Raw genomic sequence first — 17,437 nt, 5'->3', positions numbered from 1 at the left:
GGGTGTGGAAGGAGATGAGCTTTAAGACCCCTTCCAACACAGCGTGGTTCTATAATTCTGTGTCCATCACTGGAGATGCTGCTGCCCAGCACATCTCCAGGCTCTCACCCCACTTCTCTCCCCTTCCAGGAGGCCGTTCGGACAGACTCAGTAGACGGACAGACTCCAGAGCACAAAGACAGCCAGCAAGCAGAGCCTGGAGAGCCCCAACCATCAGCAAAGCAGCCCCAGAGCACCCTCACCGCCAGCCCTCTCCATTCCCCGCTCCCAGCCACCCCTCCACGCTCTCCCCCATCGTCCCCACACCGGGCCCTGGGCCCCCTGGCACGGAAGCACACGTGTGGCCAGCACGGCGTTCCCAGCCGGCCACCCAGCCCCAGCAGCCCCCCCGGCCCCGAGAGCTGCCAGGCCGAGCCCTCAGACCTGGCTGACGAGGAGGTTCGGCACATCAACAGCTCGGCCAAAGACTGGGCGGAGGAGCACTCGGACCCCGGCAGCCGCTCCACCTCGCCCTTCACGTCCCCGGCCCCGTCCCCCGTGCCCCTCAAGAACTGCAGCACAAGCAGCCTCTCCCGCAGGGAGAAGGACTTGAAGAAGTTCTACAGCACCGACGCCAAGGGCTTCCTCAGCAAGCCCAGCTGGGCCGACGAGCAGCGGCGGCATTCCATCGAGATCTGCCCCTCCGGCGGCGCCCCCGAGCCCGCCGAGGACAAGCAGCGGCCCCCTGGCCACATCCAGCCGGAGGCCGACTACATCCACGGAGCCCGGAGGAAGAAGAAGATGAGCCCGCCCTGCATTTCTATAGATCCTCCCATGGAGGACGAGGGAGCGGCGGCCCCGCGCACCAAACCCTCCGAGAACACCCTGCTGCGGAGGAGAACCCCGTCCTGCGAGTTCCCGGCCTACCGAGAATCCCTGGAGCTCCCGGAGAGCCGAGGGGGGGAGCACCTCAGCATCCCCAACTTCTCCTTCGAGCAGCTGGACGGCGGCGGCTCCTTGAGCAGCCTCTCGGAGCTGCGGGACAGCGGGCAGCCCACGCCGGCCTCCCTGGACTCGCGGCCGGACGCTGAGCAGAGGAAACAGGAGCACTTAAAAACTCAGCGGGGCAACAACGGCAAAGAGGGGGGCAAAGAGCTGCTGGGCACTGCCAAGAGCCCCCCGCGCAAGCAGGACTTGGGCCCCGTGACTGTTGCCACAGAAGAAGGCACGGATGAGCCAGTATAGCTGCTGGGATGGGGGACAGGGGGGGTCTCAAGGGCTTGTCACCAATGTGGGGGTTCCAAAGCGACGGGACCCAGCGGTCAGGGGTGGCCGTCACCGTGGCCGTCCCCTCGCTGCGGGCACTCGTTGGGAGGAGCTGTGGAAGTTTGCAAAAAAAACCACACAAACACACACACACACACGTGAAAAAATGAAAAAGAAACCAAACAAGCGGCTGGATGAAACTGGGGATGGGGTTTTGGGGGATTTGGCGAGAGGTTTTGGGGTTTCTTTTCTAAGGGGAAGGTGGATTGATGCAGGGGTGGCTTTGTTCCTCCCACCCCTCTCTGTGGCCTCGATCACATTGATTTGGGTCTGAGGTGGTGGTGGGATTCTCTTGGGGTTTTGTTGTTTTGTTTGGTTTGTTTTTTGTTTGTTTTTGTTTTTGATTTTTTTTTTTTAATTTTATTTTTATTTTAAAGATGCTCAACTTTTCCTGAGGCACCTTTTTGAGCTGTCACGTTACGCTGGAGTGCCTGGGAGCTGGACATTGTCTGTATATCAGCAGTTCTATAAATAAAAATTCTGTATTTGTGAGCTACAAAATGAGGAAACAAACAACAAACAAAAAACCTGGGAAAAAAAATAGACCCACAAAAACTCTCTCTTCATAATGCACATATTTTTATAGAGAAACAGAGATGCTGTTTTTTGCATTACATGGGTGGTGTTTCCTTGGGTTTTCTGTGGAATTAATTATTCCAGCCATTCATTTTCCAAATGTTTCTCCTCTCTCCTCGCTTCCCTGCCCTCCACCATCACCCCACCAGCTTCTTCTCACAGCTGATGCTTCTGACGTCTCGCTCATTTTCTTTTGTACTTTAGAGGTTGTCCTAATTACAGACAAAAAAACCAAATCACTACTGAATTGTAGCCAGTGCAATAATAAGTTATTCATTCTTCTTGTCTGTCCAACTGTCCTGTTGCTTTTTTTCCCCCCCTTTTTTTTTAACTGAAATTCAGGTTAAACGTCGCAATAATCTGAACTAACGTGCACAAAGACAGTTTCTTGTGTTACAAAGAGAAAAAACTAATGAAAAAAAGGAAAAATAACTACATTTACAGAGAGATTAAAAAAAACTGAACAAATAAATAGTAAATTATTTAAGAAATGTATTTTGTTTACTGCAGTTCTAAGTAAATTATTGATACAGTGTGTAAAGGTGTAAAGAGCTGTCGTAGGTGATGTTCTTTGTGAGCATTTAAGGTGACGATTTGTCCTCCTTGTGACAGAACAACTCCGACCCCTGGGGGCAGTTTGCACTCCCTGTCCCTCCCTCCCCATCCCTGGACACGTTCCCTTCCCAAGGCCCTTCTAGAAGCCTCTAGAGGAATCCAGGTCACCTTTTAACACCATTTTGGGGGGGTTTTTTTTGCAGCTCTGTTTTGTTTTTACCCTCCTTCCCCACCCCTCCTGCAGGCCCTGTGTCCATGGCCCAGCTTGGCCACGGGAAACTGGAGCAGGAAGGAGCCCGTGGACACCCAGGGGGAACAAACCCATGCAGTCGTTTCCGTTTGGTTCCTTCCGTGCCGCCTCATATTTATGCCTTCACATTTATCTTCTGTTATCGATGCATCCATTACTCCAAAGGAAATGTATCTTGTTTCACATCTATTAAACTGTATAAACTGGAAGCGTGGCCTCCCTTTGTGCCGCAGCGGGGGGAGCTCAGCTGTCCCTCCCGCTCCCAGAGCTCGGCATTCCCTGAAAATTCCTTCCTCAACCTCTCTGAGCTGCAGCCCCCCTGGTGGGAACCATCCCTGCTGGAGCTGGAGGCTTCTCCCACCTCCCCCTGAGCTCAGAGAATCCCTCACCTCTCCTCCATATGTTGATCCGGCTGCTTCCGAGGAGCACCTGCGCCGCTGTAATTAAGAGTCATTTAGAATTATTGTAAATAATTATTCTGTCTCGGTGGGATAGCGAGGAATTCCAGAAAAGAGCCACGAAATCCATGATTAACAGTGCTTTGGGGAGGATGGCAAGCTGCTTTTGCTGCAGTTTAAGGAGGGGAGGTGAATCCTTCTGCTCCAGGCTGAGTGCTGCCTGGAGGGGTGGGGGATGCCCTGGGGCGTCCCTCAGCATCAGGGGACACTCAGGGTGTCATTTACTGCTGGGATTATTTAGCTTTGCTGGAAAAAGCCTGAATTTCCTTCTGGCCCTGTGCCTGAATTCCCTTCAGGGTGAAAATCCTCTTGCCACAGGGTTGGTGGCTGATGGTGGTGATGGAGAGGGGTGGAACAACTTGGAAGGGCTTGAGGCCATGGCAGTGTCAAGAATAAGTTGGGATATTTGCTCCTGGTTCTCTCTCAGCCTGCCACCCTTCCCAAAGCCCTTCCCAAACCCCTCAAAGCTCATCAGGACCCAAACCAACCCCACGGGCCTGCAGGAACATCCTGGCAGCATGGGGAGAATCAAGCTCAGACTGAATTTCCCAAGAGCAGAGAGTGACCGTGGATTGCTCCCTGATGTCTCTTTTGGAGACACTCACCTGGATTGCAGGTGCAAAACCCCCCCAGCTGCATCCCCAAACCCGGCCATGACCAGAGAAACTATTTAACATCAGCAGTGTTAATTTTGTTGATTAAATCTCTGCAGCATTAAGCAATTTCCCCCCGGACCGTCTGCAAGGCTCGCTTAAGATCGGAAGTGAAAAGCACGGGCTAAATGCAAGTCATGATTATTTAATTGGATCGATTTCTATTTTGCATTTTTAATGGCCATTCAGTCCTGTCCATTAATCAGCCCCAGCACTCTCCATCCCAGCAAAGCCACAGCTCACAGGGATGGGGGCTGTGTCCATCTGGGCTGGCCCAGTGCCACCTCAGCACCCCTGGAGGAGCAGGAACCGAGCAGGGATTAAAAACCACCATGCTGAGGAAGGAAACCATCATAGGGGCTGTGCTTCAAGGATAAATCTCAGATGGCATCGATCTGAAATTCTCTTTGTCACGCTGGGGAGGGAAAAAAGCTTTAAAAAATCCCAAGCACCAAATCTGACGCCATCCTGGGTGCAATTAGCCCCAACCTTAATCTGTCAGAGCTGTGAGATCATACAGGTTGCATGAATGCTAATAAGCATTTGATATTTGTACAAGCTTTCTGGGGATGAATAATTCAATTGACTTCATCCATTAAATTTCCCCTATTAAGTTTTCAAACCATGGCTGGGTTTTAATGGCTGGGGCCATCTCATCCTCCAGACGAGGGGGCTTAATTAGGAATTTTAGCACACCCTGACAGAGCCACAGGAGCTGAAATCTGTGTGGCTCTTTGGGTTTTGAGCAGCTCGTGTCTCTCTGCTGGAGCCCTGCTGAGCCCCTGGAATAACTCCAGCTCACACCAGGTGAGTGCTCCATCCTCTCCCAGCATTATGGTGCTGTCACAGAATGCTTTAGCCCTTTCTTTCCATGGGGTCAGCTTCTCTCTGGAGGTTGGGAAGGTGCTGAGGGGCTGTTTGGGATGGGGGATCTGCAGTGGCACTGATGCATCCCCTGGATTTTGGCACCACTCGATGATTCTGTGGGTCCCTTCCAACTCAGGATATTCTACAATTCCACAATTCCCTGGAATTCACTGATGCAGAGATGTCACCAGGAGTGTCCCACACCCAGCTTGGGCTGCTCCTCATGCCAGGACCCTTCACCTGTGTCCCTCACTTGCAGCTCAGCATTGGGTTGGTTTTTTCCAAATGTGGATGTTGAGCTATCTAGTGAAAAATAAATCTGTTCACAATGAGAGGGAGAAAATGCCAAGGACCCTCATTAAGTCACACCACAGGGAAGATCCAGATTAATGATTTGAATATTTGATTGAAGTCCCCTGTAGCAGCTTCTGATTCTGCTTTGCCCCACGTGGAGGCACAAGCTGCCGAGGGCCCGTGGCCACGTCTGCAGGGTCTGTTGGATGCATGGAAAACAGAGTTCCCATCTGAATTATTCCCTAAAAATGCAGCCACCACTGGACACAAGCAGGAGGGCTCCATGCCTGGCAGGAGAAGGAGCTTGTTTACCCTCCCCATCTCCTGCTTTTATTCCTTATGTCCCCATCAAATCCAGCTGTCCCTCTAGGCACCATCTCCCAGGGTCTGCCTCACCCTCTCCCCTCCTTGCCTCTGTGTCAATTTATTCTGACTGGCTCATTAATTCATTTTGCTCGTTAACTAAAAGAAACCTCACCAATGATAATGAGTTCTAATACAAATTAATTCTTCAGGGAAGACCAGGCACTTCACAGCTCCTTGGCAGTGACAGCGTCCGTGCCCAGCAGGGCCCCTGGCATGGGGCTGGCGGCCACATGGACACAGGGATCATCCCTGGAAGTGTCCAAGAACAGGCTGGACAGCAAGCTGGGACAGTGGAAGGTGTCCCTGCCCATGGCAGGGGGTGGAACTGGATGAGCTTTAAGGTCCTTTCCAAGATAAACCATTCTGGGATTCAGCCACGGAACACAAAACCCACCCAGCCTCACCCAGGTGCATTCCCACCACCAGGTAAGTGTATTCAGCAGGAATTACAGCAGCAATGTCCCCCTGGGTGTGCTGCTGTGAGATCCCACTCGGCCCCTGTTGGATTTGAGCAGCAGGAGCAAAAGGCAGGGAAGACAAAGGGCAGGGGAGCCTCCTGCAGCCTCCTGGCAGGCAGGGATGAGTCAACGCTGTGCAAACAACTCTAAAAATACAAAAGCTTTATAGCAGATTAATGACACCATCAAATGTATTTCACTGGCCATTTACCAGGTGTTGATCATAAATATTTGGGATTCAAAATAAACGTCTGTGCTGTGCTACCGTGGTGTTGTTTGTGTCCCTGCCACCCTCCCTGGATCAGCCCTGGGGCTTGAGCAGGTAATGGAGACAAAGGAGCTGCTCCTGCTCCCTCCCTGCAGCACAGGGTGTCCTTGCACTCTGTTCTCCAGGGATCTGCTGCTCCTGCAGGGGATGAGCCCAGAGCTGGGCTGATGGGCAGGAGATACAGCCCCTGCTGGCACTGCAGCCCCTGCCTGCCCTCCCCAGGGCTCATCCAGAGGTGATTCCAGGGGAAACCCAGGGAAAGGGCTCAGCACAACTCTCCAGGGTCCCTGGGAGCCCCTGGACCCAGAGCCAGGCAGCCTGGGCAGGTCACAGTGCCTGGGTCAGATTCAGGAGCTCCCAGTGACATCTCTCAGCAGTTTTGGAATTTTTTTTTCCATTTTTCCAGCCCTTGGCTCTTGCTGGGAATGAAGCAAACATAATTCCCTCAGCTGTTCCACTCTGTGACTCCAGCACAGAGGTCAGTGCTGCAGGGACACTGGGAATGGCTCTCCAGGAGCTGGGATCCAACCTGGAAGAGGTGACAAGTCAGTGATCAACAGGAGCCTGTCCTTCCTCCTTTTTTACAGGAATCCTCCCTCCAAACACCCCAGGGAGGATTCCTGTAAAAATCACAGTCCTGGAGAAGAGGAGAATGTTTTAAACAGCCAGGAGAAACAGCAGCATTGCTAAATAACACCCATGGGGTCACCACCATCCACAAACCTTCATCATGCTTGGAAATCAAACTCTCTGATGGAGCATTAATTAAGTTTTCCAGCAGGATAAAACCACTTCCTTGCTTGGGATTTCACTCTGCTCACAAAGGTTAAAAATACAGCTAATTAAAACAAGGCTGGCCTGCAAAGAAGGGAGGAATAAAAAGTCTTGCTATGGCTGGGAGGGGACAGAGTCCTTCCAGATGCAGGTACAGATGACTCATGGCTGCCGAATAACCCCCCTGCTGTCTCTCTGCCATGGGGAAGGTCTCCTATTGCTGGGAGAACTCCTCCAGCAGCTGTATATCACCTGCCAGGCAACAAAAATGTCCTGAAATTGGCTCCAAGGTAGCTGGTAGCCAAGTGCAGTGTTAATTAAACAGCCTCACTAGCTGCTCCAGACAGCTGCTCCAGAACTGCTCTACTTCCCCCCCAACCCTGATCATTTTCAGTTCAAATGAATTCTTTTCCCGGAAGCATTTCTGAAGGGTTGTGGAGAAAGGATAACATTTCAGGCATTCCCTCCCATCCCTCCTGCTTCCCTGACCCATTCTTCTCTCAGCCAAATTTGTTTGGCCTGAAAAACTGAGTTGAAATAGGCACTGACAGAGAACACATCTACTGAAATGTGGAAGGGCTCCCTCCACTCCTCCCACACTTCCCCAGAGGGTCTGGCAGCAATGAACCACCCCAGAAATTCCTCAGGGAGAGGGGAAGGTGGCCGGGGATGTGGAAAGGAGGAGAAGCATGAACCACAGCCAGGCTGGACAGCCTCCATGGCACTGACATGGTGTGTGGGCAGCAAATTCCCTGGCACAACCACAGTCCTGATGGGCCAGCATGGTGTCACCAGTCCAGAACTGTCCCAGCACCGGGCCAGAACTGTCCCAGCACCAGGCCAGCCGGAGAAGGAGCTTATTTACCCTCCCCTCTTACCCCTGCTTCTATTCCTTATGTCCCCATCAAATCCAGCTGTCCCTCTGGGCACCATCTCCCAGGGTCTGCCTCACCCTCTCCCCTCCTTGCCTCTGTGTCAATTTATTCTGACTGGCTCATTAATTCATTTTGCTCGTTAACCAAAAGAAATCTCACCAATGATAACGAGTTTTAATACAAATTAATTCTTCTGGGCCAGCCCCATCCTGTCACCCTCACACCGTGGCCATCTTCAGAACAAGTCGCCCTCAGCAGATCTCAGCGCGTGCAGCTCTTAGAAAGCCCCAGCACATCCATCCTTATTTACACACCAAACTCCCCCTTTCCTTTTTTAATTAGAGCAGGATAATTTACGCAGCACCGTGCTGTTCCCTCCTTTTCCCGCCCCCATCCCCACCAGCGGTGTGAGGGCGTTTCTCCCGCTGGCCATGATCAACACCCGCCCTGCTGAGGGCACCGCGGGACCCTCTCCTCAGCGCTGGGGCTGAGCCTCCAGAGAGCACAAAATCCACCATTTCCCTCCTTCTCCCAGCCAACACCAGCTGCTCTGGCCCTTGCCCGGCAGCATCATCTAGTGGCCATGGCCTCCACACATGGAATTGTAGGATCGGGAATATCCCGAGCTGGATCATCCCAGCCCGTCCTGGGATCCCGCCCGGCTCCAAACACCCCAAACCCCCGCCCTGGGCATCCCTCAGAGCGCTGTCCCTATAGTCCGGCAGCTTTGGGGTCCTGGCCGTCCTGTGGGCAGGCCGAGCACCGGTTGGGGCTGCTTCAGGCAGATATTAAATGATAATAATGATAAATAAAGTTCTGGACACGTGGCGGTGCGAGGATAACGGGGCAGCGCCGGGCGGGCTCTGCGGCTGAGGGGAACGAGGAGGATCCGCCCGGAAACACCCGTGCCGGGGGTGCCGGGAGCTCCAGAGGTGGGGCGGCCACGTTTTGGGGCGATTTTAGGGTGATTTGGGGGCGTTTCGCGGACCGGGAGCCCCGCGAAGAGAAGCGAAGCGCGGCGCCGGGGAAGTTTGGCCGCTGCGCCGCCCCGTCCGTCGCCACGGCAACCGGCGCGCTCGCCATGGCAGCACCCAGCGTGTTCCTGCTGGCCGTGAGCGGCGAGATCGAGAGCGGGGAGGTGCGGGAGAGCCGGGGACACCGCGGGACACACACCGGGACAGCGCGGAGGGAGGGGGGATCGCCCTGGTCCGGTCTCGGTCTCGCTACTGCGGCCGCCCGCGCGGGATGAGAATCTGACTCCCCTGATTCTGGCTGGCCTCAGTCTCAAACCCAACCCATCCTCATCCTGCCCGACCCTGCACACCCTGAGCCCCAAACCCAACCCATCGTCATCCCGCCCGACCCTGCACACCCTCAGCACCCCCATAACCCTGCCTGGCTTCGTCCCCCTTAACCCATCCCTGTCTTAACCCCTCCCAAACTCATCCCAGCCTCATCCCCCTAACCCCGCTGAGCCTCAGCCCCAAACCCATCCCAGCCTCATTCCCTAAAACCCATCCCAGTCTCAGCCCCCAAACCCATCGAGTCTGTCCCAGTCTCGCTGGCACATCTGCCCTCAGCTCCCTGACTCGGGCAGATCCTCACCCCCAGAAATTCCCAGTGAATTCCCAGTAATCCCTCCCTCCCTCCCTCTCTCCCGCAGTTCCCGGGATTCGATGACCTCTACTGCAAGTTCTCCTTTGTCTACGGCCAGGACTGGGTCCCCACGGCGGTACCGCCCCTGTCCCCACCCCGTGTCCCGCTGTCCCCACCCCCGGGCTCGGCGCCAGGCTCACCCCCTGCTCCCCGCAGGGCCTGGAGGAGGGAATCTCGCAGATCACCTCCAAGAGCAGCGTCTCGCCCACCACGCTGGTCTGGAACTTCCCCATCGACATCACCTTCAAGAGCACCAACCCGTTCGGCTGTGAGTGCTGGGGGGGGTCTGGCCCTGGTGCCAAAGCCCCCCCTCACCCCCGTTTCCTTGCAGGGCCCCAGATTGTGCTCAGTGTCTACGGGCCTGACTTCTTTGGCCACGATGTGGTCAGGGGTTATGGAGCTGTGCATGTGCCCTTCGTGCCAGGCAGGTGAGTGCCAGCCTGGCCTGCAGGGCTCAGACACATCCGGGGCCGGTTATTCTGCTCTTCCTGAAACAGAAAAACTCCCAAAAATCTCCTCGCTGTGCCCTGTCGGTTCACAGAGATTTTCTGGCAGAATTCTTTCATCATTAATTAAGTTTTGGTCATCCTGTAAAGCCCAAACTGGCCTGGAAAAAGGCCAGAAATGAAGGTCAGTTCCTCACACAATAAATTCTCATTTATTGGAGGATGGAATGGAGGAAAATCTGTTGTTCCTGTGCAAACAAACCTTTTCTGTGTGAAGGGAAATTTCCTGGTTTGTCAGGAATTCTGTGCCTTCATAAATAAAAAAAATCCTGGGTTTTTTTCATTCCTGAGGTTCTGGGCTCTCCTCTTTGTTTCAGGCACAAAAGAACCATTGCCATGTTTGTCCCAGAGTCCACCTCGAGGCTGCAGCAGCTCACCAGGTAACAATTAATGACTTTCATTCATTAAGGAATTCATTTCTCTCCTGTTCTCAGCCACAAAGGCATTTGCAGCCACTCAGTGGTGCAGAGGTGTCACTGCTCTGTGCCATAACCAGCTTTGTGTTCTGTGAGTAAAAATCACATTTTCAGGTCTCTGGGTATTTTGAAAAGCTTTCATAAACATATATAATATAATATAATATAATATAATATAATATAATATAATATAATATAATATAATATAATATAATATAATATAATATAATATAATATAATATAATATAATATAATATCACACTATATTATATTTTATAATATTATGTATTATAATATTATATATTGTATACTATTCTATATAGTATATAATATTATACAATAACATATTGTATAATGATATATAATATAATAATATAATAGACATACTAATTACCTGCTAACTGCACTTAATTACTGCCTGAATCTTCTGGGGCTGTTTTGGAATGACAGCAACAGGAAGAGCAAACCCATGAAAAAACAATTCCCAATCCAATTTTTTAAAAGAAATTCAAGGTGTCCAACCCTCAATGGTTCTCTGGGTGATTAAGAAGAATTTTTCAACAATATCTTTGCCACAGAAAGATTCTTCTAGCTCAGAAAAAAACCCTGGATTTAACAAAATCTGTATGAAACCAGTTACATTTTTTTTCCTTAAGGCAAAACTTACCTTTGATTGAATTAGATCAATAAAGAGAATCAGGTTTCAAAACCCTCCTGGCAGTCTCACTGACATCCATCTCATAGCCTGGATCAATCTCAGCCACTCAATTCATTATTTTGTAGTTTGCATTCATTATTTTGCATTTTGTATTCAATGATTTTATTTTGCATTCATAATTTTGTATTTTGCATTCAATTTGTATTTTAAATTAATTATTGTGAACTCAATAATTTGTATTTGGAATTCATTAATTTGTATTTTGAATTCAATAATTTTGTATTTTGTATTCAATGATATGTTTTCTGTATTCATTATTTTGTTTTTGTATTCATTGTTTTGTATTCATTAATTTGAATTCATTAATTTGAATTTTGTATTCAATATTTTGTGGTTTTTATTCATTCATTAATTTGTGTTTTTCTCCAAGCTGGTTCACAGGGAGGCGCCCGGAATTCACCGACCCCAAGGTGGTGGCGCAGGGCGAGGGAAGGGAAGGTGAGTCCTGGCAGCTCCTGCCTGCTGCCAGAGAGCTCCTCGTGAATCCCTTTCATTAATCTTTCATTAATCTCTAATTAATCCCGTCCCCTCCCCTGTGTGCAGTGACCAGGGTGCGCTCCCAGGGCTTTGTCACCATTTCCTTCAACGTGATCACCAAGGACCTGCACAAGCTGGGCTACGACGTGGGCCAGGGTCAGAGCACCGGGCCCCAGGGGCTGCAGGGCCTCTGAGCCCCCCAAAACCCCCAGGGGCTGCAGGGCCTCTGAGCCCCCCAAACCCCAGGGGCTGCAGGGCCTCTGAGCCCCCCAAAACCCCAGGGGCTGCAGGGCCTCTGAGCCCCCCAAAACCCCAGGGGCTGCAGGGCCTCTGAGCCCCCCCAGAGTCCCCCAAACCCCAGGGGCTGCAGGGCCTCTGAGACCTCCAAAGCCCTGGGGCAGCACAGGGGCTGCAGGGGCTCTGAGCCCCCCAGAGCCTCAGGGGCTGCAGGGGCTCTGAACCCCCCCCCAAATCCCCTCAACCCCAGGGGCTGCAGGAGCTCTGAACCCCCCAGGGGCTGCACAGCTTCTGAGCCCCCCAAACCTCCAGGGGCTGCACGGCCTGTGAGCCCCCCAACTCCCCTGGACCCCAGGGGCTGCAGGGCCTCTGAGCCCCCCAGAGGGGCTACATGACTCCTGAGCCCCCCAAATCCCCAGGGCCTGCACAGCTTCTGAGCCCCCCAAACCCCAGGAGCTGCACAGCCTCTGAGCCCCCCAAATCTCCTGGGCCCCAGGGGCTGCACAGCTTCTGAGCCCCCCAAATCCCCTGCACTGCTTCTGAGCCCCCCAAAACCCTTCTGAGGGAAAGGAGGAGCTTCTCCAACTCAGTCACTCCAAAAAACACCAGCCCAGGAGGATCTGGGGTAACAACCAAGCCTGATCCTCCCAGCAAGGCTGAAGTGTTGTGGCAATTGATGTTATTGGTAACATTCAGTGTTTTATTGATAATTATTGTATTTTATTCAGTGTTTTTAGGGGTCAGGCTGTCTCAGAGTAAGGCCTGTAACAAAATATTTTATAGCAGCCTTTCGTACACCTTTTTATAGAATTAATGACACAGAAAGTTTAGAGCTGTAGCAGTTTCCCTGCAGTTAAACTTTGCAAACCCAGTTTCTCTTCAGTGGTATTTTTTTTTTTTTTGGCAAATGAGGAATTGAAATTATTGCACCTTCCAAAAATGGTCCTGTGAAATGCATCCCCCTCTAAGCTTTTTTAGGCTGAATAAATAAACTCTGTTGTATCAATGGATTCATTTGTTTTTCTGCTGATAAAGGAGTTTCTTTGTTTGTGTCAGGATGTTTTTAAGCCCTAAATCATCTGAGCTCTGCTAAACTTAAAGGTAGAGGAGAAAAAGAAGTGTTTCAATGCAGTGACTAATTGCTGAGTCATTTTCCTGTTTAATTTTGGGCATGTAACCTCTTGTGTTTGACTGCAAATCCCAGGAGAACGACACCATCTCCCTAAAAGGGAACTACCAAGACCTCCAAGTGTAGAAATCCCAGGAAAAACACCCAGGGATGAACCACAGATCCTCCAGGCCACAGCTCAACAAAACACCAGGGCAGAGATTGTTCTGATCCACAGTGGGATGAAATAAATTTAATTTCTGAGAACATAAAGTAGCCACTAGAACATTGCTAGGAGCAGCACACCTTTTATATGACATAGAAATACTTTTCCAAACGTATTTAAGGATAATTTTTCTTTATCCTTGAAATGTTGACTTGTTTTTGTTGACTCCACACTTCAGTGGAGTTGTTTTGGCCATTTGTAATCTCTGAACTGAGTCACGTTGGAATCCAAATCCAGAAGCATTTCCTGTTGGCTCAGAGGAGACCTGAGGAATTTTGTTTCCTTTTCAGCAGTTTGGGAAGCAGGATAAATATCAGAGTTTGAAAGGCTTGGGAGGCAAACACTGAACCTCCTGCTGCTGCCTCAGAGCCATTTCCCCTGGAGCACAGTTCCTGCCCACATTCCAATGCAGCAAAGCTGCACAGGAGCTGGCACAGCCCAAACCTGGGCTTTATTCACAGCCAGCTCCTCACCCTGCTGCTCCAGAGCCCCGAATTCCTCCTGTTCCAAAGGAACTCGTGGGTGTTTCACCCCAGTGGGACCAACCAGACCTGACAGCTGAGGGGAAGTTAAAAACAGTGAAAAGCAAAAATCCTGAACTCTGTAAAACAGGATTAAAGAACCTTGAGGTGTTTAAGCTGCTCTCTAAGCAAATCCCACACTCCTACCTGCATTATTAGACTTTTTGCCTATTTCTCTGGGTTTAGCTGGATTTTGGGGTGGTTTGGGGCTCCTCAATGGCTTGAGCACATCTAAGAGCTTCACTTACCTTCCTCAAGGGCTGGGCAAGTTTCCTGTGAGTGTTTACCTCAGGGCATCACCAGGGGCTGATGTTTGCAGTTTCCCAAACCCAGTGCAGTTGATATCCCTCAAACTTCTCCCAGAAATGGCCCTGCTGCTGCCTTCATCATTTCCTGGTTGAAATCTTTGCACCTGGGGACAACCTGTGAATAAAGATGGACAGGACACCGTGAGCAGGGAGCAGTGACAAGGAAGGGATTTAGGATCCCTAATGGTACATGGAAGTTAAACCCTGGAAGCAGCAGTGATTTAAGAACAGCCAGATCCCAGTAAAACCCAGCAGCAGAGGCTCACCCAGCTGGAACACCCTGCTCCTTTCCTGGTTAATCATTCTCCCTTCTCTTCAAACCTGCTCTGAAATTCCCAACCCCACAACAGCGGCACGAGGCTCTCAGCTGGAGCTCTGCTTCCTGCCCCTGAAATCTCTCCCAGATGCTGAAATTGCTCATTATCCTCTGAATTCCAGATGGGCAAGGGAAAAAAGAAAAAATAAAAATAAAAATAAAAATCTTCCTGGAGAACAAGTCCTGGCACAGGAGGGGCTCCAAGGCCATCACAAACCAGGGACCTGGGAGATGTTTGGGGTCCCTGCAGCTCTCCTGGCCTGGAGATGCTTTGGGTTCACTCCATGGGAGTTTTCCTGCTGTTCCCCAGGGAGGGAGACAGCCAAGGACGGGGTCTGAACAGCAGCTTGGGGATCAAACCCTCCAGGAAAAGGAGAATCATTCGGGCAATCCCTAGGAATTGGTATTTACCGCGTTCCTCCCGAACAGCAGCAGCAGCTCCCGCCCTCTCGTGGCTGCTCCCAACCCTCAGGAAAGCGCTGGAAGTGATAACAACGATTAACTCCGAGGCTGATGAACAATTCCGAGATTTTCCCGTTCCTCCATGGGAGTGGCTCCGTGCTGGCTGCCCTGGCAGTGCCCCTTGTCCCCAGAGCAGGGAGCAAACACCTCCGGGGCTGAGCCAGGGATCTGAGCATCCACAGAGGCTGCCAGGCTGCCTCACACCAGCAGCTCTGGGGCAGCTGGGAGTGATCTCCATCTGAAAATGAGATGGATTCAAGCTGACAGCAGCTTCTCCCCAGCAGCAGTGTCGGGCTGGGAGCAGGAGATCTGTGAGATGCTCCAAAGGAAAAAAAAATAGGGAAAAAAAAATCAAACTCTCAAGCACAGAGCAGAAAAGAAGAAATTAAAATTGGGATTTAGCTCCAATTTTTGACAGGTTTGTAGTGTTTTCTCCCATTTGTGCCACTGGAGATTTGGGGGGATGAAGGCCCTGGATCTGTGCTGGGCACAGATCTGGGGGTCACAGGACAGCTGTGGGGGGAGCAGTGGCACAGCCAGGCTGGCACCACAGCGTGGGACATTCCCCACTCCCGGGGACACCCAGACCTGGGGAACAGCAGAACCCCAACCCTGGGCCTGTGCCCTGGGCTGGCAGCAGCTGGATGCGCTGGAGAACCCACCCAGGACATGTCCAGGGTGTCCCTCAGACCTGAGCCCCCTAGCTCCAGTTTGGGGTGTTTTCCAGGCCATTTTTGGGATGTTTTCCAGGCCAGTCTTCCAGGCCACACAACCCCCAGCAGAGCTGGGCAAAGGCCACCCCAGTCCCACCCTGTCCCCTCCCAACATCACCCTCAGGCTGCAGAGGGGATCTCTGAGGGCCTTTTCCATCAGCTGAGTCCTCTGGGAGGCAAACGTGGGGGAGCAAAACCCCCAAATTCTGAGACACATGAGGAGCCACATCCACCTTTGGAAGCAAAAACTCCCAAACCTGCAGCTCCCACCCAACTCCAGTGCAGCCCCAGTGGGTTTGGGAGCACAGGACAGCACAAATCCCTCAGAACCCATCCCTGGGGCATGGAAAGCAGGGCTGGGCCCCCGGGAGGGAACAACAGGAGCTGCATTCCCAGCAGGATCTGAGGGATCCAGCCTCGTCCTTCAGAGGGAAGAGCAGCAGACACATGGAATGGCTGAAGGTGTCTATTTTTGGCTCCCTATTCAGGCCAGGATATTTAAGTACCCAAATTCACCTCAGAGAATATCATCACTCCATTTAGTGCCAGACTTGCTGATGAAGATATTAAAAAAGCAGGAAAAAAACCTCCTCCACCATCACCCAACACAACCCCAGGCAGCCCACGGACTCCAGGGCTGCTCCAGCACAGCAGAGCTGGCTCCTGGAGCTTGGAAAATCCATGGATTTCATTCCACGCCAGCAAAAACCCTTTAGGAAGAAGGCAGAGCTGATTTTCACAGGTTCTAGGGGAAGAAGGACATGAAGGTGTCTGATGATTTTCCATGGCAGGAATTACTCGAGGTGGTTTAGCTGTGGTGCTGTGGAGAATTCCAGGAGGGTTGGGGATGGATGGGTGGGATTTGGAGGAGGGTTTGGGAGTTTTGAACATGAGGGGTTCATAAATCCCACCGGTGCCCTGAAATGCAGCCTGCAGGGTGTTGCAGAGTGCCAAAGCCAGAGCACGAGATGGGCCCAGCCCCTTCCCCACAGCAGAAAAGCAGCAGAAGGGGCAGAGCTGCACCCTCAGCCCAGCACAAAGAGGTAACACAAACCTCAGCAAAATCTTAAAGCAGTGTGGGCAAGGGGAAGCCAAAAGATAAATCCTTATCTTCCTCTGCAGAGCAGGCAAATCCTCCTCGCTCCTCTGGAGAGGAAGAGGAAACGTGGGATGGGGGAGCAGCTCTGCAAGGTCAGCAGAAAGCTCAACCACAGGCACAGCTCTGCTCACCATGGGCTGGGGCAGCTCAGGCTTCCCTGGCTCACACTGCCAGCAGAATTCACCAGAATGCAGCAGAATCCACCAGAATTTACCAGAACCCACCAGAATCCAGTTCCTCTGGACAAGATCAGAGTCCCCACAGCTTCCAGCCTGAGCCATTCCCACGTCTTCCACACAGTGAGCAGATTCAGCTGAAATTGTGCAATTCCAAGAGGCAGGAGTAGAATCAGAGCCCCAGAATGGTTTGAACCTTGAAGCCCATCCACTCCCAACCCCAACCCCTTCCCCTTCCCCTGCCCCAGGTTGCTCCAGCCCTGCCCAGCCTGGCCCAGGACACTCCCAGGGCAGCCCCAGCTCCTCCAGGGACACTGGAGCCTTCCTGGGGCAGCAGCTTCCCCCAGCTGAAACCAAAGCAGAGATTTTCTCCCCAAAGCTGCCTTTCCCACAGTCACATCTCCAGCATTAATTAGTGACCATTGATTAGTGATCAGCCTGATTGGGTGCAAACGAACCTGGAGAGGCTCTGGAGAGGCAGCTCCTGCTGCTGCCTGCTAATGAAGTGCCCTTCAATTAACACAGCCGGGATTAGAGCCTGGATCTCCTCCAGGCTGGAAGCAGCCTCGTGATCCACGCACAGAGCCCAGGCTGAGCTGCGAAAGTGGGAAGTGAGGAGTCCCCAGGTGCTGTCCCAGCTCCCCAGCCCTCCTTCCACAGGCACCTTCCCCACATTCCTGCCTGCACACAAATCCAGAGCCTCCAGCGAGGCACTGCCGCCTCCACGGGGCTGTTCCAGGGTTGAAAGAAGGAATTCAGTCACCTGCAACACAGCACATCTCCATTTTTATTGAGTCAG

The 17,437-nt window shown here is 51.9% G+C and overlaps 2 protein-coding genes across 2 annotated transcripts in view; both read left to right on the top strand.

The window, feature by feature from the left end:
• The window catches only part of CACNA1H (calcium voltage-gated channel subunit alpha1 H), a 149,519-nt gene extending 148,295 nt beyond the window's left edge, over positions 1-1,224 (top strand). Inside the window, exon 34 of the mRNA XM_058816318.1 lies at positions 130-1,224. Coding sequence (XP_058672301.1) covers positions 130-1,224 — 1,095 coding nt within the window. The remainder of the gene's footprint in view (positions 1-129) is intronic.
• An 8,148-nt stretch (positions 1,225-9,372) lies between these two features.
• LOC131565317 (B9 domain-containing protein 1-like) lies at positions 9,373-12,071 on the top strand. Its single transcript, XM_058816143.1, has 6 exons — positions 9,373-9,431; positions 9,512-9,623; positions 9,687-9,783; positions 10,179-10,241; positions 11,366-11,433; positions 11,539-12,071. Exons 4-6 carry the CDS (start codon positions 10,198-10,200, stop codon positions 11,664-11,666), a joined length of 240 nt encoding a protein of 79 aa, XP_058672126.1. The 5' UTR covers positions 9,373-9,431; positions 9,512-9,623; positions 9,687-9,783; positions 10,179-10,197; the 3' UTR covers positions 11,667-12,071.
• Positions 12,072-17,437: the final 5,366 nt, after the last annotated feature.

Source organism: Ammospiza caudacuta, chromosome 17 (genome assembly GCF_027887145.1).
Source record: "Ammospiza caudacuta isolate bAmmCau1 chromosome 17, bAmmCau1.pri, whole genome shotgun sequence".
Classification (NCBI taxonomy): Eukaryota; Metazoa; Chordata; class Aves; order Passeriformes; family Passerellidae; genus Ammospiza; species Ammospiza caudacuta.
This window is presented reverse-complemented; position numbering and strand designations above follow the sequence as displayed.